Consider the following 27,495-nt stretch of genomic DNA (forward strand, 5'->3'; position numbering starts at 1 on the left):
TAAAGGACATTTTGTTATGTAATATTTACAGATCTAGTACTGTTTCATGGGTGGATCCAGGAATTTGTTCATTCGCTTTTTTTTTTATACTATCTATTATTTCTATCAAAAATCTGATGAAAATTTACTTGTCAGCTTTTATCTAAAGAAGCTGTCTCATTTTCAAGCATGATAAACTGAGTTAAAAAAGGACATACAAATTTCTATCAATTTCAACACGGTAGTTGGATATCCACAATCCACATCTTTAAAATACATAGAAGTCTATTTTTAATATTAGATGATGGCACTTTAGTCCTTCCTCCAATTTAAATGAATTGGAATCCTTGGTTTTCGAACGTTCGCTTTAAGATTTGCTGATGTCGTCTTGTTTCCATTCTCGTTATTCTTTTCAACTCTAACGCTAGTCTAAAAATCGCCACCCCTTAATTTAAATATTTGGAATCCTTGGTAGTTGAGCAACTAAGTTCTAGATCTCTTGACCTTAAACTTGCAGAGGTTGGCTTGCTTCCATTATCATTCTAATTCTCAACTGAGACTTAATTCTCAACTGAGACTTCATTCTCAATATCAACTTTTTTTAAATCAAGTGATTTGAAATGCCTGGATGCTGTATCGCCAACCTCAAGATCTCCTGCTTTAAGACGTGCAGATGTCGTGTTGTTTCCAGTATCGGCGTCCATGTCTCGTCTGAGTCCAGTCTCAAAAACACCTTTTTTTAAGTCCAATGATTTGGAATTCCTGGATGTTGTACCGCCAACTTCAATATCTCCTGATTTAAGACGTGCAGATGTCGTGTTGTTTCCAGTATCGGCGTCCATGTCTTGTCTGAGTCCAGTCTGAAAATCCCCTTTTTTAAAGTCCAATGAATTGGAATGACTGGATGTCGTACCGCCAACTTCAAGATCTCCTTTTTTAAGACGTGCAGACGTCGTGTTGTTTCCAGTATCGGCGTCCTTGTCTTGTCTGAGTGTAGTCTCAAAATCACCTTTTTTTAAGTCCAATGATTTGGAATTCCTGGATGTTGTACCGCCAACTTCAAGATCTCTTGATTTAAGACGTACAGACGTCGTGTTGTTTCCAGTATCGGCGTCCTTGTCTCGTCTAAGTCTAGTCTGAAAATCACCTTTTTTAAAGTCCAATGAATTGGAATGCCTGGATGTTGTACCGCCAACTTCAAGATCTCCTGATTTAAGACGTGCAGATGTCGTGTTGTTTCCAGTATCGGCGTCCATGTCTTGTCTGAGTCCAGTCTGAAAATCACCTTTTTTAAAGTCCAATGAATTGGAATTCCTGGATGTTGTACCGCCAACTTCAAGATCTCCTTTTTTAAGACGTGCAGACGTCGTGTTGTTTCCAGTATCGGCGTCCTTGTCTTGTCTAAGTCCAGTCTGAAAATCCCCTTTTTTAAAGTCCAATGATTTGGAATTCCTGGATGTTGTACCGCCAACTTCAAGGTCTCCTGCTTTAAGACGTGCAGACGTCGTGTTGTTTCCAGTATCGGCGTCCTTGTCTTGTCTGAGTCCAGTCTGAAAATCACCTTTTTTTAAGTCAAATGAATTGGAATTCCTGGATGTTGTACCGCCAACTTCAAGGTCTCCTGCTTTAAGACGTGCAGACGTCGTGTTGTTTCCAGTATCGGCGTCCTTGTCTTGTCTGAGTGTAGTCTCAAAATCACCTTTTTTAAAGTCCAATGATTTGGAATTCCTGGATGTTGTACCGCCAACTTCAAGATCTCCTGATTTAAGACGTGCAGACGTCGTGTTGTTTCCAGTATCGGCGTCCATGTCTTGTCTGAGTCCAGTCTGAAAATCCCCTTTTTTAAAGTCCAATGAATTGGAATGCCTGGATGTTGTACCGCCAACTTCAAGATCTCCTTTTTTAAGACGTGCAGACGTCGTGTTGTTTCCAGTATCGGCGTCCTTGTCTTGTCTAAGTCCAGTCTCAAAATCCCCTTTTTTAAAGTCCAATGATTTGGAATGCCTGGATGTTGTACCGCCAACTTCAAGATCTCCTGATTTAAGACGTGCAGACGTCGTGTTGTTTCCAGTATCGGCGTCCTTGTCTCGTCTAAGTCTAGTCTGAAAATCACCTTTTTTAAAGTCCAATGATTTGGAATGCCTGGATGTTGTACCGCCAACTTCAAGGTCTCCTGCTTTAAGACGTGCAGACGTCGTGTTGTTTCCAGTATCGGCGTCCATGTCTTGTCTGAGTCCAGTCTGAAAATCCCCTTTTTTTAAGTCAAATGAATTGGAATTCCTGGATGTTGTACCGCCAACTTCAAGGTCTCCTGCTTTAAGACGTGCAGACGTCGTGTTGTTTCCAGTATCGGCGTCCTTGTCTTGTCTGAGTGTAGTCTCAAAATCACCTTTTTTAAAGTCCAATGATTTGGAATGCCTGGATGTTGAACCGCCAACTTCAAGGTCTCCTGCTTTAAGACGTGCAGACGTCGTGTTGTTTCCAGTATCGGCGTCCTTGTCTTGTCTGAGTGTAGTCTCAAAATCACCTTTTTTAAAGTCCAATGATTTGGAATTCCTGGATGTTGTACCGCCAACTTCAAGATCTCCTGATTTAAGACGTGCAGATGTCGTGTTGTTTCCAGTATCGGCGTCCATGTCTTGTCTGAGTCCAGTCTGAAAATCACCTTTTTTAAAGTCCAATGAATTGGAATTCCTGGATGTTGTACCGCCAACTTCAAGATCTCCTTTTTTAAGACGTGCAGACGTCGTGTTGTTTCCAGTATCGGCGTCCTTGTCTTGTCTGAGTGTAGTCTCAAAATCACCTTTTTTAAAGTCCAATGATTTGGAATTCCTGGATGTTGTACCGCCAACTTCAATATCTCCTGATTTAAGACGTACAGACGTCGTGTTGTTTCCAGTATCGGCGTCCTTGTCTCGTCTAAGTCTAGTCTGAAAATCACCTTTTTTAAAGTCCAATGATTTGGAATGCCTGGATGTTGTACCGCGAACTTCAAGATCTCCTTTTTTAAGACGTGCAGATGTGGTGTTGTTTCCAGTATGCGCGTCCTTATCTCTTCTGACTGCAGTGTCAAAATCACCCTTTTTCAATTCAAATGATTTGGAATTCCTGGATTTTGTACCTCCAACTTCAAGATCTCCAGCTTTAAAACGTGCAGATGTTTTTTTCCCAGTGCTGGAATTCCTCTCTGATTTGATTCCGGTTTTGATATCTTTTACATGAAAGTCGATTGCTTTCACATGTTTGGATTTTGTTCCAGAAATTCCCACGTCTGCTATCTTGAGCGAAGCGGATGTGGATTTTTCCCCTTTAACATGGCGGTTTTTGTCTCTTGTTACACCAGCTTCGAAGTCTCCAACTTTTGCTTGAAAAGATTTATTTCCTCTTGACGTTGAGGCAGCTATCGATAAATTTTTATGTTCTACTGACGCAGGAAGTCCACCTTTTCCTAGTGATGTCCCAATTGCAGAGTCTTTTGTTTTGACATCAAATTCAACGTTATCCTTTGAAAATGCAAGACCTACGCTGTTTTCACCATCTTGTACTGATCCTGAAAAACCAGACTTGCCACCTGACAGCGAGAACCCTTTATCTCCATGCTGAGCATTAACTCCTACCTTGTCTTTTGATGAACAGAAGCCAAAACTTGTATCATTGGTTTGTAATCCTGCTCCGACTCCATCTTTAGCAACTTTGAGGTTAATTCCAAAAGCGGAGCTATGCTGTTCAGTTATTCGAGATTGTTTTGAAAAGTCAGTGTTCACAGATTTCTTTATTTCTTCAGAAACTATCCCTGACGACGATGCAATTGTTGCTTCATGTTCCATTGCCATAAATTTGTTGCTGGCATTCATTCCTAGTTCACCACCTCTTTTATCCACGCCAATAGAGAATCCTGATGAAGACTGAGATCGATAACTGTGCAATTTCTCTGATACTATTTTCTTTGCAAAGTTACCAATAGCCCCATCAGCAGTAAATGAAGACCCACTTAGCTTAAGAGAACCTACTTGAAACTCATCTTGGTTTACTGATCCCTTACAATGGATTCCACTTGGCTTTTCAACAAATTTCCCAACGTCAGAACTTTGGTTTTTTCCAAACTTATTAGGTACAGGAAATCCCTCCGCCATGGTAAAACCAATACTTGTTGAGCTGCTGAAGGTATCGATTTCATTCTTCTTGGAAATAACGTTCAGCTTTTCAATATTCCCAGAAATTCCATCAGTGTCCAAATTACATGCAGTCAAATTGAAGTTTTCTGCATTCGTAAAATGAGTTCTTCCTCGAACCTTTATGTTCTGATTGATGACCTTTTTTTCTTTTGAACGAGATTGTCCAACGGATATGTCCAGTTGGTTAATCCCAAGATCTATGGACCATTGTTCCGTGGAACTTGTATTTTGTAACTCTGCCCCTTCAAAGTTAATATTTCTGGCATTAATAATCATATTTCCGACTTCCATATCCATTGCATTTTTCACATCGAATTTTTTGGCTGCTGATACGTGTAAGTTCCCACGGACATCAGTTCTGCACCCGGCTAAACGCTGCTGATATGATCGTCTGCTTTCTTCTCCTATAGACAATCCTTTGTTTAAAGAAAATGAAATTCCACTTGAATGGCTTTGTTCGGAGCTTGACAAAATCCTATCCTTGAATAGGACGGTGCCAGCAGCATTAACTATCATGTCACCACCAACCTGACAATTAGTTCCAATTACAGACACATTCGAGTCTTGAGAAGATATACTTAGCGATCCACCGGCCCTTAAAGTCGAGCAATGTTGCTCCTCGGTTCTCTTAACTTTCCTATTTTTGCGAAACCAATTTTTGCTCTCATGCTCTTCCACGCGAGTGGTGACTTTATCTTGGATTACCACTTCCTTTTTGGCTGAAATGGCTATACTTTCAGCTGCAATCATTTCTGTTGTGGTCGCTTTAACGCTTCCCTCTTCTGAAGCGATGACAATATTCCCACAGTTAGAGGAGATACGTGCTTTAGAAACAGCGGTATAAGAGCACGAATCTTTCGTAGAACTAAAAATCCCACTCTCTGAAGACTCACTGCTGTGGTGCGTTTCAATCGGATCGATGACAATATCTTCCTTAGCCAACAAAAACGTTCCTTCGTCACCAGAAATTGAGCCACCAGTCATGGAAATTGATCCCTTGTCAGATTTAACTGCAGCATTATTGCTAGCTTCAACATGAGACGAATTCATTGAGACGTTTCCTTCAGTTGACTGCAAAATGGTAGAACCTCGAGAGCTTATTGAGGAACCGCTAACATTCATGGATTGATCTGACGTTATGGATACTCCCTTCTCACAGTGCACCCGAGCATTGTCAATATTTACCGACTTTGCCTTTAAGTTTAGCTTGTAAAGCTGATCCATGTTGCATCTTGATAGAACAATGTCTTGATCCGTCACTGCTAAATCGAGTTGATCAGAGACCCTTAAATCTTTATACACTCCTTGGCCTTTCAGCAAGTCGTTTACTTGATTCATTTTGTCGGTTTTAAGTGTTAGTTTCTTGAACTCGTGATCTGCCGTCATTTTTCCTTTTGACTTGTCATGATAAACTATATCTATGCCAGAACTGGCTTCAATCGTAGTGTCGTCTGATTTGATTTTTCCATCAAGTTGAGCTTTTCCTTCGGATTTTATTACCAAGGAATCACTGGTGATATCACCTGCTTTGCACACATCATCTGCAAACATCATCATTGTTATGGCTTTCTTTTCCCTCTTGGTCATAACGATTTCTTTGGACGCAACGATAACATCTACAGCAGCTAGAACACCTTCGTCGTAGAATAGTTCATCAAACAATGCTTCATATGCTGAATCTGTGAAGGTAACACCCTCACTAAGAGAGTATAAGCCAGATTCAAAGATACCTTCTGTTTTGTTGCTTTTCCTTTTCGATTCAGAAAACCCAAACCTTTTCATGATTGATTTAATTCCTTTGACTCCTTTCTTCTTCATCCACTGACGTAGTTTCCTTGCTTCGTGTGGGATTGCAAGCAGTTTTTCCTTCAATATGTTGATTTTGGTATATCTCTCGCTCTCACTTGTGATGATAAAAACTAGTCTTGAGACGTCAAATGATCCGATGCCATTCTTCAAAATATCTGCTACAAAAACCTTGACCATGCTGTACATCTGATCAATTCGTAGACCGATTTCAGCACTGTCCTTACAGACTTTCTTTAAGGATTTCAATGAGTTTGAGATTTCTCTCCTTTCGTTGTCAGCGTATTGTGATTGGATGTTTTGCAGTGATTTTGCCGCTTTTGACCAAGCTTCTAGGCTTTTGGCGTCAGGAGTACAGGAGACATACGCCAAAAATTTGAAAAGTAGAACTGTATTATTCTCAATTAGCTTGTTTGATTTTAGGGTAGACCCACCAAGGAAACACGTGATGCTTTCTAATGTGATCCTTTCTCTTCCAACAAGTTCACAACTTCTGACATCATTGACATCAATTATCTCTTTTCCTGGAACACTCAGCAAAAATGGGGCTTCCAAAGAAGTTTCTTGGCCTTTGCAAGTGCCACTGTTAACCAAGGCAAGATAGGACGATAAGCAAACATGGGACTTTTCCAGGGCTGACTCTATTTTACCAGTGTTTAGTAGTGCCCATGGTTCAATTTGAAGTGATAGAAATTCTTCAATCGATCCCGCCATTGTAATCCATTCTCCTTTGATTTCTACTTTCTCACATGAAAAAATTCTTCCTTCTTCTGTGAGATGCAAATCTTTTTCTGCGGTTAACTTCAAATTTGACAAATTCGTCAAGCTGCCTGATACATTTACGTCGTTGGCTTCAATCTCTAATGACGTGAATGATTTCGCCTTCCCCGTGGTCAAACCTCCTAATGAGACCAGTCCATTTACGCCGGTGAATAATGTCAGAGTTTGCAGGACATCTATGCCTCCAAAGTCAGTCTTTTCTTGCACAAACGATTTTTCTACATTGACTTCCACAAAGCCTACACATTCTAAAACACCACTCAACTTAAACGTTTCGTCCACAGTGACGGTTGATGACTTTCTTTCTCCTGTTGGCTGGACACATTTTATTCGTCCTGACACATGAATTGAATTTGCTTCCAGACTTACACACTCAAGTCCAGATGTGATGGTGGCCAGTTCACAGGATAGAAATACGTCACAGCATTTAAAGACATTGTTGGTGTTGAAAATAACTTCTGCGATTGATTTATCAATATACAGATCTTGAACTGCAATCGACTTGTTCGGACCTTGAAAGACAAGTTTTTCCTTCGTTGGGGCATCTTTCTTTACACAGCGGATAGAAAGATGGTTTGCATGAAAGGAATCTTCGACAATGAACGCTGAGGATGTTTCTGCATTGTTGGGGTCCTCGCTCGTGTGAAATTCGACAAAGATTTTTCCGAAATGGAATTCTTTGTGCAGGTTTAAGTATTTGCTAAGACTGAAAACGCATTCAGGTTCGATGTTTTCTTCAGAACTGACTATGGCGGAGTCAATCCATAAGTGACCTTTCTCGCAGATTACTTCAAATTTGTTCGGTGAAACAAATTTATCGCTAATGTCGCCTTTCCCGCCCAGTGCAGAAAAAGAAAATTTCTTATGTGACTGCGAATGAACATACAGGTATCTGTCAACGTAAATTTTCCCAGACAACGTTGTTTCATCGGTCGAAGATACTTCTATGCCAAGATTGGGTGAAGATTTTATCACTCCTTTTTCGTTTGACAGGGATTCCGATGTGATAATTAGGTCTCCGTCACATTTGATGGTTCCACTGTTCAAAGTGTTTTTTTCGCAGGTGATACAAAGAGAACTGGGTATTGAGCTTTTGTTCTTGGAAATAGATGATAGTTCTATCTTACCACTGTTATTCAATGACTTGGATTCGATACGTAAATACTTTGCGAAAGATTCCAACTTGCCATGGACTGTCATCTTCTCTTCAGAGAAAACAATGGTTGAAATGGGCAAATCGATGATGTTGCTATTTTTGTCTCGAGGACCACTGCATATCATAACCGAGTCAGCATTGATTTCCAAACATCTTGTAATGACATCTACTGTGTGTGCTTCCGTTTCACTATTCCAAGCACAAGTGAGATCAGCAATTGCACCAGGCATTGTGGAAACCGACGCTGTAATTCCAATGATTCCTTTGGCAAACAACTTGCCATACAACACAAAATTAGAAATTTCGCATGTATCTGTGGCTTCTAGAATCAAAAGCCCTTCTTTGACGTTTAGCATTTCAGTGATGACCAGTTGAGCATTACTTCCTTCAAACTTTACATGACATTCCTTTACAATACATTCAGCGTTGCAGATGACTTTCTCTTGAAGCTGGATGACGAGATGGTGGTTAGCTTGGACACAGCCATACCAGTCACCTTCTTGTTCATTACGTAGGGTTAACCAAAGATCTTTGTCACTAATAATCTTTCCTTCGCTGTCCTGCATAATCTCACCAAGGTCCATAACAAGATCGATCGAAGATTTTAACACTCCTTTCTCGTTCGACAAGGTTCTGGATTTGATACTCATGTGTCCATTACAATTTATTTTTCCACTGTTCAAAATGGTTTTTTCACAAGTGATACAAAGGGAACTGGGAATTGAGCTTTTGGTCTTGATGCCAGGCGACAGTTCAATCTTACCACTGTTATTCAATGACTTGGATTGGATACGTAAATATGTTGAACAAACCTGCAACATGCCATGGACGGACATCAACTCTTTAGACAAAACATTGGTTGACACGGGCAAATCGATGAAATGGATTTGCTTGTCTCGAGGACAACTGCAGATCATGACCGAATCGAATTTGATTTCTAAACTTCTCGTAAAGACATTTATCACATGGGCTTCTTGTTCACCGTTGCATGCACATGTGAGATTGACAATTGCACCAGGCATTGTGCAAACAGTCGCTGTAACTCCATTGATTCCTTTGGCATACAACTCGCCAAACAAGACAAAATTAGAAACTTCGCATGTATCTGTGGCTTCTAGATTCAAGTCCCCTTCTTCCACGATTAGTATTTGGTTGATAACCAGTTGGGCATTGCCTCCAAAGAACTCGACATCACATTCTGATGCAATGCATTCAGCGTCACAGGAAACTTTCTTCTCCAGCTGGATAAAGAGATGTTGTTCTACTTGAACATACCCAAACCAAATATTGTCTTGTCCATTGCGTAAGGCTAACAAAAGATCTCTCTTGCTAATAATGCCCCCATCTTTGTCTTGCTTCAGTTCACCAAGGTCCAAAGCAAAATTGCCTTCACTGACAATTACGTTCTTGTTCTCGAATACTTCACAACAGTATAACTTCCCACCTTCTTTGACCCAAACAACTGATGTTTTGCAGATTCGGACGTTCCCAAGAACGTGAAATTGTTTAAAACTTCTTAACATTGCGTTGTCGTAGAACAGGAAATTCCCTCTGACAAGGCCACTGATTGTTCCGGAGATCCATGTCCAAGGCTTAATAACACTTACTGAGCCACCAACATCAAAATGTAAGTTGTTTCCTTGCATCTGTGAGCAGTCGTAGATATCTTGATGTACGATGCAATCGATAACAGCTGCTCGAATGAGACCATGTCTCCACTTACATGTGGCCAAACCCCCACGTATGATTTCTTTCTTGTGCTGGTCTTTGTCATAAGCATCTTTGTCTTTTCTTCCGCCACAGACGGCATGAAATTCATCTTGAATGCTTTGACCAAAGATTTTAACCGCTGGGTCTACTTCTTCATTTACAATCGATATGAAGTTGTCGCAGTCCAGACTTTGAACAGCTCGAAGCATTCGGGAATCGTTTAAGGAAGAGCCTTTCTTTGGACGTGCAGCAATATCATTTAGATGGCCCATCTCTTTCTGTAGCGAGATGAAACTGTCAAAACCCCTCTGAGCCGTATCATGTTTTGAATCTGAGCATAGCATTATATTGTTGCACTTTAACTTGAGGTAATCTCGTGCACATAATGACCCAAAGTTTGTTATATCGCCGTTCTCAATTTCGACAATTAATCTTTTTGTCAGATTCGCATTCTTTGTACGTATTGTGGCATCGACCTCCTGGCCTACAACCCCGTCTATATTTACGTGTAGGTCCCCTGTACCTACCCTGACAGTCAGGCATTCTTTATCAGATAATCCACTCGTCACCGTACCGTTAATGAATACAGCGACTTGATCATTTACATTGGTTTCGAATGTCGTACATTTCATCACAGCTCCAGTGTTCACATAGATATCGCTAACCTCTGTACATCCTACAATATAGAAACAAAATATGTAAAAGTAATGGTGTAGTGATTAACACTAACCATTCAGTAATGGCACATCACATAGCCATCTAGTATTAAACAGGCGCCGAGTCAAGAAGTTCAATTATCTACCATCCATCCATCCATCCATCCATCCATCCATCCATCCATCCATCCGTCCATCCAACGTAAGTCCAATAACTAATCCAAACGATATTACCAATTACTTTAATTCATATTTTACTGAAGTTGGCCCAAAACTCGGTTGCATCTAAAATTCCTGCAATACATAACCACAGGGAACCCAATTTATATTAAATTAAATGGTTTAAATAAAATCGGAAAATTTAAAAAATAATTTTCTTAAATTTGAGGCCAAGATAATGTCCTCCGTAATACGAAAGAGTAAAAAAATCAATTAAAAAAAATTCAAGATAATTTTTTTTCGAGCGCGCCTTTGTTTTCCTATATAATTCCTTTATGGTATCTGATATCGATCTTATATGCAATATACTCTTATAAGGGAGGGAAGTACAGTGGCCATCTTTGAAAAAAACAACACACTTTCAACCACGATTTCATCGTCTTTCATATCTCGAATTCCATAAGAAACTTGATCAAAATGATCCCTACGATGGGGGCATTCATTTTTTTAAAAACTCTTTGGCTCTTCCTCGAAGATTTCTATGACCGAAATTTTCGTGCAGAAAGTCTTTCGCTTGCGGAAAATGTTCTGCCATGTTATGTCAAGGTTACTACCTGCGTAGGACTCGGGCGAGAACGAATTTCGACCTTACTTCTAGCTCTCCCGCACAGGATTTTTGTATCGTGTACACGACCCACCACCAGCTACCCCACAGGTCTAGTTTGGTTCTTAAAAAATACTTTCACAAAGTTCTCTATGGTCGATATTTTTTCGCTTTTTTGGTTGGTTTTTTCTTAAAAAATGAAAGATAACTAAAGGTAAGTCAACACGATATCAGTTTCAGTGAAAATTACAATGAATGTCTTTCATTTAACTTGAAATTTTGGAGATTTCCGTCTACTTTTTTCAGGACAAAATTGCATCATCATGAATAAGCAAAAATCAATGCTTAATTAATCGAAACAAGTACTTTCCCGAATGAACTTAGAATCGCTAAAGTATGTCCTATATATAAGTCAGGAAAACAAAACGGTGCTAATCATTACAGGCCAATTTCTATGATATCTATTGTAGCAAGCGTGTTAGAGCGACTAATATATGAACAATTATATTCCTACTTAACCACTTACAATCTAATTAATTCCAGGCATTCTGGCTTTAGATAGTTACATTCTACTGTGACTGTCCTATTAGACCTTACCAATGAGTGGTGCTTTACTACTCTTTTCGCTGCTACGCGCTGGTCGAGACAACGACAGGGAAATAGGAAAATACACTGCCGCCAATCAGAGAATATAAAGGCCAATTTATTTGATTGACGGAAGCGTATTGCCCAATTTTCCTGTCGCGACTGTTGTCTCGATCAGCGCGTAGCAATGAAAAGAGTGGTAATGCTGATCGAAAATTGCCAATGGCGTCACTACCTAGATCTGAAAAATGCATTTGACACCGTTGATCAAGATACATTATTAAGGAGGTTAGAGTTATGGTCTGTACCATAGGCCGGACTATCAACTGGTTTAGTTCACATATGCAGTCTAAACGGGTTTTCCTCGGATATTACCTATATCTTGTGGAATTCCACAAGGTAATATTCTCGGTCCGTTTATTACAAAGTGTGACAGCTTTTTCTTACTACAAAGTGCGACAGCAGTTATTACAAATGGCGACAGCTTTTTTTTATTACGAAAGGCGACAGGGTTTTTATAAAGTGCGACAGTTATTGCTAAGTGCGACAAAGGTATTACAAATTGCGACAGGTATTACAAAGTGCGACAATTATTACAAAGTGCGATAGTACACTCATCAAGGTCAATGAAACTAAATGCTTCGTTGTCCACATAGATGCAAATCTTACCTGGACTACCCATGTAGATAGCATAATCAAAAAGGTGTTATGTCACATTGGCATACTGAAAAGAGTTTTTCAATGTGAGTGCCCATTTTGAAAGGCTCGTAAAGAAGGGTAGAGGAATTTTCTCTTTTTTAAAAATACTCTTATTTAAAAATACTCTTACAGGTCTCAACAAGGACTTGTGCACCAAAAGAGATGAGCTACAGAAGCAGATATTGTCCGAGGAAGAAGAGAAAACAAAAATGCAAAATGATACCAGAATACCGACTAAGAGATGAGCCAAAATAAATGGGAGTTTGCTTCGTAAAAGTGCTTCTCGTAATGAATAATATACATATTTAGGCACTTCCTAAAAGCGGAGCTCCCGATACGAAAGTCACAGGTAGCCCAATTTGAATGAATCAGAAAGTTAAAAATAAGATCGGGAAAAAATAGTCAATAATTTTATATTCGAGATGACGATAATGTCTCCCATAATAAAAGCCATGCAGTGATATCTAATCGAAGTGGACTACGTTGTTTTCTTTGCGCGAGTATACTCTCCCACTAAGGAATTTTGTACACAACTCACCAGCCCCAGTAGGGGCTAGTTTTGTTCTTGGAAGATTCTTCGACAAAGTTTGCCATGGCCGACATTTTTAAGCTTTGAATTCCTGGTTAATTTTACTTTAAAAAACGAAAGATAACTGCAGACAATCCAACACAATATCAGGTTTAGTGAAATTTACCTTGGATGTCATTCATTGAAATCAAAATTTCGGAGATTTCCTAACTTTTTATGGACAAATTGAACACGGCATATAAAGACAGACTAGAAAACTGCTCAAGTATAGGTGAGCAAAACAAAAGCTCAGTACTTTTACTTCTTTTACATGACAATGTTAGGTTATGCATAAGAAGAGTTTTGGTTTTTACAAGAACCTGTTTTACCGCAATGTAATTAAGAAAATAAATGATTTGGAAGCATCAAAGAGGAAATTGGCTGGAGATCATAACTGTCACCAAATGTGTCATCAGTTAAAATAGTTTTCTGATCCTAATTCTTCATTAAAATATTCTTATTCCTTAACTACTTTTCGATAAGCTTGAAAACTTAAGCTGTAGATTTTTCATCTGTTTTCATGCGCGAGAAAGATACGGAAATCACGAACAATCGAAAAGTTTCGAAAAACAAAGTTTCTATTCAGTTAAACTTGTTAAATAACAACTGAGACAAAATAGAAAATAATGCAAAATACAAAATGATAAATTTCCTTGTCAGTAAATCTGCATTTGTAAATGTTTTTGAATATTTTTTAACTTTTATTTTTTTAATAATAACAACTCTCAACAACACAAATTTATTAGCTCATTTGTATAATCATACTAGCTCGAACAGCTTAATAAACAGTTGAATATTTGGTGTAATTTCATATTCATTCAATATTTAAATAACATAGAAAGATATAGTAGAAGATAATATAGGTAAGTTGTAGTGCTTGGGAACGAGGTTATTCCGGGCGGAAGCTCTTGGAATTAAATTCGGAAAAATTAATTTCCGACCTCGCTGGGATTCGAACCCACGACCTTCGGAATTGTACTACCGATGCTCTACCAGCTGAGCTAGAGGTCAGACTGAGAGCAGGCCGGGGTGAAATACATGTTAGGTCGCGGTAATTATAATGCAAAGATGAGAGTATGTGGACCGCGTGGCACTAATGAAATAGTAGAAGATAATATAGGTAAGTTGTAGTGCTTGGGAACGAGGTTATTCCGGGCGGAAGCCCTCGGTAGTACAATTCCGAAGGTCGTGGGTTCGAATCCCAGCGAGGTCGGAAATTAATTTTTCCGAATTTAATTCCAAGGGCTTCCGCCCGGAATAACCTCGTTCCCAAGCACTACAACTTACCTATATTATCTTCTACTATTTCATTAGTGCCACGCGGTCCACATACTCTCATCTTTGCATTATAATTACCGCGACCTAACATGTATTTCACCCCGGCCTGCTCTCAGTCTGACCTCTAGCTCAGCTGGTAGAGCATCGGTAGTACAATTCCGAAGGTCGTGGGTTCGAATCCCAGCGAGGTCGGAAATTAATTTTTCCGAATTTAATTCCAAGGGCTTCCGCCCGGAATAACCTCGTTCCCAAGCACTACAACTTACCTATATTATCTTCTACTATTTCATTAGTGCCACGCGGTCCACATACTCTCATAGAAAGATATACATTTTTTGAAATAAAGTCTTCTTGGTTCTGCCGATGGGTCCCCGCGATAGGAGGCGAACAAAGCTGCATTTTTCTTGAACGAAATACATACGATAGTTGGTTAAAAACAACCGAATTGTCAAAGATTTGCAAACCTAAATAAAAGAGGAATATTTATTGTAATATTCTCTCCGTATAATATTTCCTCCAGCATTAAAATAAATTAAGCTTATCTATAGAACTATTTTAAAATTTTTGAGAGAAAGTCTTTGATTTGTCGCCGATTCGTCGAAAAATGTGCTTGTCAAAAAAAACAAAAACAAAACAAAACAAAACAAAACAAAAACAAACAAACAAAAAAACAAAAACAAAAACAAAAAGGCAAAACAAAAGAAAAAAACAAAAACAAAAAAAAAAACAAACAAACAAAACAAAACAAACAAACAAACAAACAAACAAACAAAACAAAACAAACAAACAAAACAAACAAACAAAACAAACAAACAAACAAACAAAACAAACAAACAAACAAACAAAACAAAACAAAAACAAAAACAAAAACAAAAACAAAAACAAAAACAAAAACAAAAACAAAAACAAAAACAAAAACAAAAACAAAAACAAAAACAAAACAAAAACAAAAACAAAAACAAAAACAAAACAAAAACAAAAACAAAAACAAAAACAAAACAAAAACAAAACAAAAACAAAAACAAACAAAATACAACATACGATTGCTTGCTTAAAAACACACACCTGAATTTCTTGAAGAACACTTCTTGATTCATCTTTGACTACATGGAAGCTTTTTTTATTTGTTTTTGGTCTATAACTTGTCCTAAAGCGATTTTTTTCTGTGCATTTGAGGGCAGCAATTTTGCTTTGACATCAAGCGGGATTCCTGTGTTGTGTACACGGACGCACGTACGCCGTAAGTACGGACGTACGGACGGACGGAAATGACGTCAGCCGTCATTTTTACGCTTTGAATTCCTTGTTAATCTTACGTGAAAAACGAAAGATAAGTACAGATAATCCAATAAAATGTCAAGTTTAGTAAAAAATTTACCTCTCCAGATTTCGGAGATATCCTATTATTTTATGGACAAATGAGCACGGTATATAAAGACAGAATAGACAACTGCTTAAAAGAAAAGGTGAGCAAAACATAAGCTTACTTTTACTTCTTCTACATGACGATGTTTGGTTATCCATGAAGAGTTTTGGTTTTTGTAAGAACCGTATTTTTTACCGCAATGAAATTAAGAAAATAAATGATTAGGTAGCATCAGCGAGAGAAAATTGGCTGGAGATTATTAAGTATTAACTAACTAAACTTGTGAAATGAAAGCCCTGAACGTTAAAACCAAATGTGTCATCAGTTCAGAATAGCTTTCTGGTCCTAATTCTTCATTAAAATATTTTTATACCTTTTGTATAAGCCTTACAGTCAAAAAACTCGAATAATGAACTGCTCATGCGTTGACCCCTAGATTCGATCGATGAAATCATTAGTCACTTATTCCTTTTATACGTACGAACCGGAATAATGCAATACTGCAATATTCAAATGAAAATTCAGTTCATTATTCGACTCGTGATGAAGAAGGTAAATCATCTAAATTGCAGAAGTCGCTCTCTTATTTCATAAGAATACACACTAGGTTTTGTAATTTCCATGCCTCAATTACTTGGAAGATATCATAAGTAATTTTGTAGGGAACGCTTCCGCCTTGAGCGAAATGGAGACACAGTTCCATGTCGTCGATAATGTTGAAGTATTTTCTGGACTTCCCAACTAGAAATTTTCAGTTGTCGCGAAATTGCTTTATTGGACAATCCGCTATTGCTGAGATGAACAATTTCCTGTCGAATAATATCAGGTAAAGGCTTTCCCGGCACATAAACACGGCAAAGACTATTTCTGACCTCTATGTTTTCTTGGTCTTCCGGCTGTGTTAGCACTGATTAACCAATCAAAATGTCGTATATTGAATTTAAAGTTGATTGGAATTTTCGTATCTTCGTTTTCGACGTTGTAAATTTCAACTGAATAATGAAATCAAAATTCAATAATTCAAGTCAATAATCGACTCTAGGGGTCAACGCGTGAGCTTGTTTGACTGTAACTACTTTTCGATAAGCTTGAAAACATAAGCTGTAAATACTTGGTTTTGAGATTCGATTTTAATTCGATTTTTTTTTTCATCTGTTTTCCTACGCGAGAAAGATACGGAACTGAATCACGAACGACCGAAAAGTTTTCGAAAAACAAAGTTTACATTGTTAAAAAACAACTGAGACAAAATAGAAAAATAAATCAGAATGCAATACAAAATATAAAATGATGAATTTCCTTGTCAGTAAATTGGTATTTGTAAATGTTTTTGAATATTTAGTAGCTTTTTAAAGTGAAAGACAAGGTCTTCATACAATGACATCTTTCAACAACACAAATTGCAGATCATTTGTATAATCATACTAGCTCGAAATACTGAACAGTTAAATATTTGGTGCAATTTTATATTTCATTCAATATTTAAATAAATTATCGATAGAAAGATCTAAAATTATTGAATGAAATTCTTCTTTTTTTTGCCGATGGGACCCCGCGATAAGAGGCGAACAAAGCTGTATCTTTCTTGAACGAAATACATACGATAGTTGGGAGCTCCGCTATTACATGTACTGCTAATTATTAATTTTAATTGATTTTAATTAATTTTAAAATAATTAAGACATATAGATTTTTTCTTTGTGAAATATATTCTGTCATTGAACCATATTTAGATTACTGCTGTCTTGTTTGGGATACCATTAACGATTACGATTACAAGAATATTACAATCTCTACAAAATCGAGTGGCTTGTGTCATCACTGGCTTTCCATACACTGTAAGATCGCCAAACCTTTTAGTCAATTAAAATGGAAGCCATTGATCGAAATGAGGCAAGAACAAAAGGCCATTACGTGATGTACAAAACTGTTCATGGTCAAGCTCCTATTTATCAGACATTTTTGAGAAGCAAATAGGTTCTTCAAGATATGACCTTCAACTACCAATAACTCAAAAAACTCGAACCGATTTGTATATAAGAATAGTTGTGCTTACACAGGAGCCAAAATCTGGAACGCTTTTCCAGATGCCTTTAAAAGCGGATCCTCTTTAAATATTTTTAAAAGAAAAATAAAAAAATCATCAATTTAGCATTGACAACACTGAAAATTAGTATTTTGAAATCAATGTATATTTATATAATTCCAATTCCAATTCCAATTCCAATTCCAATTCCAATTCCAATTCCAATTCCAATTCCAATTCCAATTCCAATTCCAATTCCAATTCCAATTCCAATTCCAATTCGAATTCCAATTCCAATTCCAATTCCAATTCCAATTCCAATTCCAATTCCAATTCCAATTCCAATTCCAATTCCAATTCCAATTCATTCATCCGTCCGTCCGTCCATATGGTCCTTCCGTCCGTTCGTCCGTCCATTCATCTTGAGTTGTCTTACCTTCTATAGGGATTACCCTGGCTAAAACATCTTTGACCTGAAGAGGATAGGAAGATATTCTCAACGTTCCAAAGGAAATCAACTCTAGCTTCATTCCACTTGTTGTTCTGTCAGATTGTGATTTGTTGGTCGTTATGTTTGGTCCATTGAGTGTAAAGCATTTAAGACTCTTGAACGTACAATCCATCAGGCTTGTCTTTACGAAGTCTCGTTGAGGTACAATCGAAATCTTGATCTTGTCACCCTAAGATAACATAATACATATATTTAGGTACTGCCTAAAAGCGGAGCTCTCGAATGTGAATGAAATTGAAAGGTAAAAATAAGACCGGGAAAAAAATCTTCAATTATTTCTTATTCGAGATGAAGATAATTTCTCCCATAATAAAAACCATGCATTGAAATCGAATCGAAATGCCCTACATTGTTTTTCGTTTCTTTTTGTTGTTTTTTTTGTTTTTTTGCGCGAGTAAAAGCGAGCAAAAGGCAATGCAAAATACAAAATGACTAATTTCTTTGTAAGTAAATTGGCGTTTGTAAATGTTTTTGAATATTTTTTAGCTTTTTAAAGTGAAAGTCTAGGTCTTTATACAATAACATCTCTCAAGAACACAAATTTAAGCTCATTGTTATAATTATACTTGCTCGAACAGCTTAATAAACAGTTGAATATTTGGTAAAAATTTACATTTCATTCAAAAATAAATAAATTATCGGTAAAAAGATATAAAATTATTGAATGAAAGTCTTCTTTGTTTTACCGATGGGACCCCGCGATAGGAGGCGAGCAAAGCTGCTTTTTTTTTTTTTTTTTTGAACGAAAAATACACGATAGTTGGTTAAAAACAACCGAATTGTTAAAGATTTACAAAGCTAAATAAAGGACGAATATTTGTTGTCGTAATATGCTCTCCGTGTTATATTTCCTCCAACATTAAAATAAATCAAGCTTATCTATAGAAATATAAAAAGTTTTGAGAGAAAGTCTTTGATTTGCCGATTCGTTGAGAAAAATGCTTGTCAATAATAACAATAATAATATACGATTGTTTGCTAAGAAAAAACACACCTGAATTCGTGAAGAAAAATTTTTGATCCATCTTTGACTACATGAAAGTTTTTTAAAAATTGTTTTTGGTCCATAACTTGTCCTAGAGCGATTTTTTCTGTGCATTTGAGAGCCGCATTTGTGAGTAGTTTTGCTTTGACATCAAGCGGGATTCCTGTGTTGTGTGACGGACGGACGTACGGACGGAAGTGACGTCAGCCAAGCTATGAAAAATCAACTCGATGGTTTACTATTTTTTCTTAAGTATGGTGCTCCGCTAAAAGTTATGTTTTTATTTCGATCTGTGAGTGCCTTGATTCTTGCTTCACGACCCGCCGGGGAGGTACTCTCTTTAGTGGGACAGTAATGCTCCGCCCAAAATGGCTCCTTTTTTTAAAGGCCGGAGGTACGTATCGTATTAAAAGGTTTGAGAATTTGTGAGTTCTGGTATATAAAAAGGGTTGCGAATTTACGAGATCGGGTATAGACAAGAGTAGGGTTTCACAATGTCAGGAGAATCTCAAATTACTATTCAAGTAAATCAAGCCGAAATTACACGTACGTATGTTTACGTGACGATAGATATTCATATCCGGCCTACCGGCCACATAAACAATATGACATCGTCATTGGGGTATATAAAAGAGGAGTACCATTTTGTCGAAATGTGGTATATAAAAGTGTAAGGCAGGTTCAAGAACCGGGCGGAGCGTCCCCGTACAAAATGCTGCGAAGTTTCCGGTAGGGATGCTTATCATTTTATCTTTAGTTTCATAATGCTCTTTACTCATATTCTAAGCAGTAAAATTTTGAAGTACCTTTTCTTGGTTAGTCAAGTTTAATAAGTAAGGCTTCCCAAATCCTGGTCGTGTGTGCAACAGTTCAACCTTCCATCCACTAAGCTCCTTGTGAATCTGTATTGAGTTCTCCTGATTGGATTCTGGTATCCCGACTTTAATGTGATGCCCATTTTCTATGGTTACGCTCCCAATACTGGAATACGGACACGTTTTTACGATGACTTCCAACTTTTTCATGATGTGTTGTAATAACTATGAGTTCTGAAATGCAAAGAATAGGATTCTTGAATGAGGATCTGTTAGGGGTAAATCCCAATAAGCCCCATGGCCTTGAAACGGCGACACGAGAGCCACGAACTAGCGACGAACGACCAGACTCCTCTCATAAATTATCGACAGGGAGGAACTGTTAAGGGTAAAATTACGACCAGCAACACAAGAACGTTCCGAAATAGCTACAAGGCAGTTGTGAAATTCAGACGGGAGGACGTAGATACCCCTTAAATCCGCCTAAAACTAAAATTCCAATGAGTCAAACCTTTTTTTGCTGATGCGATAAAGTAAACAGAAACGCTTATGTACAATCGTCAACATATTTAGATCCTCTCAGAAGACTCGTAGGTAGAGCCGAATGCATCGAACAAAGAACTTTTCATTAGATTTCAAAACGAGAGGCATGGGATCTTAAAGAAAGTTCGGCTAGTTTTGTCATCCAAATAAGCCGTTCTGAATTAAAAGTAGATTGATCGTCGGACATTACAAACAGAGAGCCAAAGCAATGTTCTTGTATCTAACTGCGAAGGTACAAATCTACCCAATAGATGTCGCTCGAGACTAACGAGAATTCGCTCCAATAAATAATTAGTAATTTAAAGACTTGAATGAAGTCAAAAGAAATAGTATTTCCAAAAAAAATTCTATAAAATATTCGCTTAGTTCACAGTGTAATTAAAGTGTTTCATGTGAACATAAATCGATTGTAAGCGCCGTGATGACCCTTGAAGGTCAAGATAAGTAGTAACGCATAACGCAACGTTTCAATTCCAATTCATCACAGAATTCGCTTCCAAACTCAACAAAATAACAAAGAACTAATCAAAGCATGTGTTAAACGGAAAATAAAAGGACGACTAATCATCTTACCAGCTAAATTGAGCATTTAAAATATGAAATCGAGCGAAAGCCTTTGAACCCTTCTAATGTCAACAAGCATAAGGACACAGGGAGCCCAATCTCTGAAAAGTTCAACTAGTATCTACGAGTTCGCCAAAGGGCGGTTTGATTTGCAAATTAAAGACTGCGAGGCTCTTGACATTTCTCAAAAATCAAAGAAGAATTCTATTATAATAGGTATTTCATGGAATTATCTGAAGTGAATTTGCGTCCCAAAGAGTTTCTGATTCAAAAGCTCTCTACCAAGAAAAATAAGAATCGAAAAATATATCATTTGATCTTTTGATCTTCTTGTTACCCAAGAAATGAGTATTTGCATCAAGAAAAGTCTTTACATTATGACATGTTATGAATAATCGACGATTTGTTTGGATTCCTCATCATCTTTGGCCATGATCACAAATAAATCTAAAATCCTGGTCGATTCGGAATGATATATAACGGCGCCTTAAGACACTGTTAATTCGAAAAATTCGAATTCGTGAAGTAAGCTTAATTGCTTAATTGCGTCCCAAAGCTTAATTGCGTCCAAAATAGTTTCTGATTCAAAAGCTGTAACAAGAAGAATAAGAATCGAAAAAGAAACCCACGTAATTTATCTTTTGATCTTCTTGTTACCCAAGAAATGAGTATTTGTATCAAGAAAATTCTTTACCTTATTAATAATCGACGATTGTTGGAGTCACCGATGATCACAATTAAATCTAAAATCCTATTCGATTCGGAATGATATATAACTGATATATGATCTGTCTGGTGGGTGCGCGTGCGGGGGTGGGGCTCAGGGTGGCGGAGAGCTTGTCTCTCCTTTATTTAGTACATATTCATATACTTATACTTCCTTTATAGAGCATTTTTCGCTAATTACGCTGCTTAGGGTCTTTCTTTATAATGCATTTTTGTCATGTTTTGTTGTTTTTCTTGGGAGTTTTCACATAGGGATAACCTCATAACTTCCTTTCAAGTCGCCTATTATTGTGCTTTGTTGTCTTATTTGTATCGCTTTTTGCTAGCCTCTGCTCTTACTTGTATTTTACTATTTGTCAATAATTTATTTGCGATTTGAATAAACTATGTATGTATGTATAACGGCATCAAAAGGGAAAATTCCCATGCGTGAAGCAAGCTTAATCATCAACAGGAACTGAAAGGAAAACTTCCCTGATTTCTTAGAATAAGGCGCGATATCTATGTTACCGATCAATACCAATATACACTTTCCGAGAATTTGAAAAAAGTTTTTGACTCGTTTGATTTTTATAGAAAGTTTTTTGATATTTATAAAATTTAACCAATACTTTTGTATATTAGCAAATTTTTGTTGGACTAGTTGTTTTTAGGTGTTTCAATTTCACTTGAACGTTCCGACCATGAATTCTTTGAAGTACTTCACTTGTCTAGTATTTCCAATCATGACCTTTGAATTTGAATATTGCATTACTTTTATGTAGCTGCCTATTATGTAGCTTGCGTGTTGTATTTCTCTCGTATTTCGATGGGTTTTTTTCAGTGTTCTCTTTTCGTTCTAGATCTGCTGAAACAACTGCTTTGTTTAAGAACGTATATTTCAACGGCCCGTAAGTGCAATGCACAAAGAAAGTTTGAAATACGCAAATACATTTACTGCAGGCGCGAAGGCTGGAAACGAGGTTCCGAAAGGAGGCTGTTAAGTTCGAGGCTGAATCTCAAAATAAAACAGTAATATTGAATACTGTATTTTTTAAATGCAGTTTCAGTTTTTGTTAGGATTTGCGTAGTATAGATCACATGACACCAATAAATGTGGCATGGGTTATAACTACATGGTTCTGATTGGCATGTTGGTGTCACAAGTCACTGGGTCACATGATATTAAACACGAGAGGACTACTTCCTCACGTGCACCAACATCGTTCCCAGGTCCCTCTCGGCCCGACTCCAAAATGGCAGTCGTCGGGGAGGAGACCCTGGTGTTGGCTAGTATATCACGCGTTTTGATTGACCGCCTTGAAACAAAGGTTTGAAAGCTTTTATTTACGAATAACTTACCCTGAACTGGAAGTATAAAATTATTAAAAGCTTACAGTAGAGGGTTCAAAAATGCAACCAAAAACGGTCATAACAAACTTTCCCTTTTTTTTCCTAATTCAGAAATATAATAAAAATCAGATTATAACTAACACTTTGGGTAATCCTCATTATCATTGTGCACTCTTAGTCCCAACGGGATTAATGAACGCTTTACTTTCAACTAACCTTTTCTTTTGTCTTTTGATTGTTTGTTTTTGTTTCCTTGCGCCTACCTTGCTCTCATTGGTTTCTTTTGTCTTATTCTATCATATATACACTCCTTTCTACCACTTCTTTCTCTTTTACTCCGACGAAGGACTAGCGTCCGAAACGTCAGTAAGTTTTTTCATCTTTTCACGGTGTATAATTTACCTTTTCATCATTACTGTTTCATTAGAAACACCGACGCAGCTCACACTAGTTTTTCGCTAGTTATATCTCCTCATTATCATACAGATATTGGTCAAAGTTAAATGATCTCTACATCCACCCCAAGAAAACCAAATATGTGGTATTTGGAACTCATATGAAACTTAATCAAATTGACTCTAATTTAAACTTTGATGTTTATTTAGATAACGATATTCTTGAACGTAAGAGCTTTTATAAGTATTTAGGAGTATACCTAGACCAATCGCTATCCTTTAAAGAACATGTCCACAGACTTATAAAGAAAGTTTCAAGTCAGCTTGGCTTACTGAGTAGATTGAGAAATAGTCTCACTACGTATGCAGCTAACAAAATCTATACCACTATGGTTTTACCAAAATTAGATTATTGTGATTTTACATGGAATATCAATTTGGCTGCTTCTATTAATGTCTCTTTAGATCATTTACAAACGAAAGCTGGCCGAATAATTTTAAAGGATTGTAGCTTAGACCATGATAAGGTGATAGATAAATTGGGCTGGAAGAGTCTTCGAAATAGATGTTCAATTCATAAGCTTATTTTTATTTTTAAGTGCTTAAATGGCATTGCACCTGAGATTTTTAATGGTTACTTTAATTATGTCTCACATGGCTATAATACTAGACAAAATGGTTTAAATATTATCATACCAAAAGTTAGGACTGAATCAGCCAAGAAAACGTTTTATTATTCTGGAGCTATCATTTACAATAGTCTACCTAGCTCTCTTAAAGAGATTAATTCTTTATTATTATTTAAGTCTAATCTCAAAGATATTTTTTAAATGTTTTAATGAATTGTATTGATTTTTACTAACATTTTAGTATTTTACAGTATATATATATTTAATTATCTTATTATTTTGTTGATAATTTTTGTTGCCCCCAGGGCGCTCCTTGATAACAGCTGTTTGCTGACGAGCTTACCCTGGTAAAACATGTAATTATTATTATTATTATTATTATTATGGATTCATTCATTTTCATCCAAATCAATTTCCATGTGATGTTAACTTATGCACTACAAGAGGGTTGGTTGGATTCTAAGTTTATATTTCTCTTGCGAATTCATTTTAATTTTGATTTTGACAAATAAAATCATAGCGAGTTAGGATAGAGAGGCTGGAGTGTTTTTCACAGTTTCTTAAAATTAGTGATTTAGATTTAGATTTTATTCGACTATTTATTTATTAATATCCCCGTATACCAAATTGCTGCCTTTTTTATTCGCATTTAAGGAGTTTTTACATATAGATAACCTCCAAACTTCCTTTTAGGGTGCTTATTTAATTCGTTTTATTTTTGCTGCGTTTTATAGTTTTTGCTTTCGCTCTTGCTATTTTATTGTGCGTTCACTGATTTATTTGCGTCCTGAATAAACTACTATTGTATTGTATTGTATTTAACTAGAATTGTTGCTCATAGTTGGGCATTGTTGTGCAGAGTGAATTATGGTATTTCTTTTGTTCTGGGGATATGTTCAAAATGTTTTTTAAAAATTTATTGCTGATTGACCAATTCATCCAAATTCATTCGGGATGAGAGAATCAAAATCGCTTGGTTCTTGCTCCCTATATAAAATATACGTGTTGAAGTTTACAAAGGGATTTAGGACGCCTGTCTTCCTTAAAAGTCTCTCAAAGGGTCAATTATGCGCGAATTGTTTTCTTCTCGTTTTTCTCGAAAATAATCGATATTTCCGCAAATGAAGTATACCATGGTTTATATTACCTCAAGGTCTTCCTAATACCAAAGTATGAGGGAAGTAGGTTTTTCGACTGTTGCCGGCGTATGTTCGATTTTTGCTGACATCCTCTCTTAATAACTTTCCAACAACACACCTTTTAAAATACTTAAATGAGTATTTGCATCAAGAAAAGTCTTTACCTTATGAATAATCGACGATTTGTTTGGATTCCTCATCATCTTTGGCCATGATCACAAATAAATCTAAAATCCTGGTCGATTCGGAATGATATATAACGGCACCTTAAGACACTGTTAAGACAAAAATTCCCATGCGTGAAGTAAGCTTCATTGCTTAATTGCGTCCAAAGCTTAATTGCGTCCAAAATAGTTTCTGATTCAAAAGCTGTAACTATGAGAATAAGAGTCGGGAATAAAAACAACAAACAAACAAACAAAAAAAAAAACATAATTTGATCTTTTGATCTTCTTGTTACCCAAGAAATGAGTATTTGCATCAAGAAAAGTCTTTACTTTATGACATGTTATGAATAATCGACGATTTGTTTGGATTCCTCATCATCTTTGGCCATGGTCACAAATAAATCTAAAATCCTGGTCGATTCGGAATGATATATAAGGGCACCTTAAGACACTGTTAAGACAAAAATTCCCATGCGTGAAGTAAGCTTCATAGCTTAATTGCGTCCAAAGCTTAATTGCGTCCAAAATAGTTTCTGATTCAAAAGCTGTAACAAGAAGAATAAGAGTCGAAAAAAAACAACAACATAATTTGATCTTTTGATCTTCTTGTTACCCAAGAAATGAGTATTTGCATCAAGAAAAGTCTTTACCTTATGACATGTTATGAATAATCGACGATTTGTTTGGATTCCTCATCATCTTTGGCCATGATCATAAATAAATCTAAAATCTTGGTCGATTCGGAATGATATATAACGGCATCAAAAAGGGAAAATTCCCAAGCGTGAAGTAATAACTATAAGCTTAATCATCAACAGGAACTGAAAGGAAAACTTCCTTGATTTCTTAGAATAAGGCGCGATATCTATGTTACTATCAATACCGAGTAAACACTTTCCGAGAATTCGAAAAAAATGTTGACTCGTTTGATTTTTATAGAAAGTTAGATTTTTATAGAAAGTTATTTACAATTTGATATTCATAAAATTTAACCAATACTTTTGTATATTAGCAAATTTTTGTTGGACTAGTTGTTTTTAGGTGTTTCAATTTCACTTGAACGTTCCGACTTAGGCCCTTTGCAGCTAGTGGTCACGTGCTTGGATACCGCTTAGCAACACAAAACTGGAGAGCAAGCCTTCCAGTAAACAAAAGTTGTAATAGGTCAAGCACGCGTGGTTTTATACGATAGTTTCATCGTTCAAAACGCTTAATCCTTTTGCCCTATCTACAAACACAGTAAGATAATCTTAAATTCTCTCCTTTGGACTCGATTTTTGGTTCGAAGTAACGATATTCTTCGCGTTATCGCGAAAAAATTGTCACCGCCGGCCCGCTCGACGGCTGAAAAACATGGCGACTTCGCAAGGTATGTACTTCAAAACTCTCCTTTTTTTTGGTTTCTTTTCAATTATTGGACTTCTAAAATCTCTAAAATAACAGTTTAGATTGTGAATGGTGATCGATTGTAATTGGACGGCATTTTAATGGACGATTTGTTTATTTTTTGTGAGAGTGATTCCACGTCTAAAGTCAAGACTAACCCATGTTTACATATATTCGCTGTAGATGTTAGAACTCCCGACGAGCCATCACATACCAAGAAAAATTCTTCGTACCATTGTTGTGTTCCCTTGTGTAACGGAGATTCTCGATATCATCCTTTGTATTTTCTTCTTGGTAGTCAAGTGATCTGGCCTTCAAGGCAAGATGTTGATAGGTTTATGCCAGAAGGTTTTAAAAAGCTTTATGCAAGCACACGTGTCATTTTAGATTGTACAGAGATTTTTGTTCAAACACCTACCTCCCTACTACTTCAGTCGCAGCTTTATTCTAGTTATAAGAGTAATACTACACTCAAGGGTTTGATAGGCATTACCCCTAATGGAGCTATTAGCTTCGTTTCTAGCCTAGTAGTATAGGGGATGGGGGTTCCAGCGCAACGACCACCGGAGGATTACCCGCCTAAAGTACCCCCCTCGATTCGTACCGCGATTACCCGCATCCCGCGTCTATGTAAAATATGTTAGTCTATATATGGAGTGCGAAGATTGTAAGAGAACTTTTAAGAAAGAAGTGGACTTGAAGAAGCATTTAAAGATGAAGACGAAATGTATGAGCAGCTATGATTGTGGATGTGGT

General features: G+C 37.0%; 2 protein-coding genes across 3 annotated transcripts; one reads left to right on the top strand and one right to left on the bottom strand.

The window, feature by feature from the left end:
* Positions 1 to 26,240, bottom strand: LOC116308914 (uncharacterized). Of its 2 annotated transcripts, XM_089036266.1 has the most exons (7): positions 26,004 to 26,240; positions 25,684 to 25,804; positions 25,351 to 25,461; positions 19,850 to 20,092; positions 17,984 to 18,227; positions 989 to 10,282; positions 1 to 850 (listed from the first exon to the last, which is right to left on the bottom strand). In XM_089036266.1, exons 4-7 carry the CDS (start codon positions 20,066 to 20,068, stop codon positions 540 to 542), a joined length of 10,068 nt encoding a protein of 3,355 aa, XP_088892392.1. In that variant the 5' UTR covers positions 20,069 to 20,092; positions 25,351 to 25,461; positions 25,684 to 25,804; positions 26,004 to 26,240; the 3' UTR covers positions 1 to 539. The 2 variants fall into 2 exon arrangements, with proteins under 2 accessions (XP_088892392.1, XP_088892391.1); XM_089036265.1 differs by having other exon boundaries at positions 1 to 10,282.
* A 191-nt stretch (positions 26,241 to 26,431) lies between these two features.
* On the top strand, positions 26,432 to 27,275 carry LOC148907126 (uncharacterized). Its single transcript, XM_089036800.1, has 2 exons — positions 26,432 to 26,722; positions 26,923 to 27,275. Exons 1-2 carry the CDS (start codon positions 26,707 to 26,709, stop codon positions 27,273 to 27,275), a joined length of 369 nt encoding a protein of 122 aa, XP_088892926.1. The 5' UTR covers positions 26,432 to 26,706.
* Positions 27,276 to 27,495: the final 220 nt, after the last annotated feature.

Source organism: Actinia tenebrosa, unplaced genomic scaffold, assembly GCF_029948245.1.
Source record: "Actinia tenebrosa isolate PJP-AT-01 unplaced genomic scaffold, QUT_ActTen_1.0 PGA_scaffold4__44_contigs__length_22323623, whole genome shotgun sequence".
Classification (NCBI taxonomy): Eukaryota; Metazoa; Cnidaria; class Anthozoa; order Actiniaria; family Actiniidae; genus Actinia; species Actinia tenebrosa.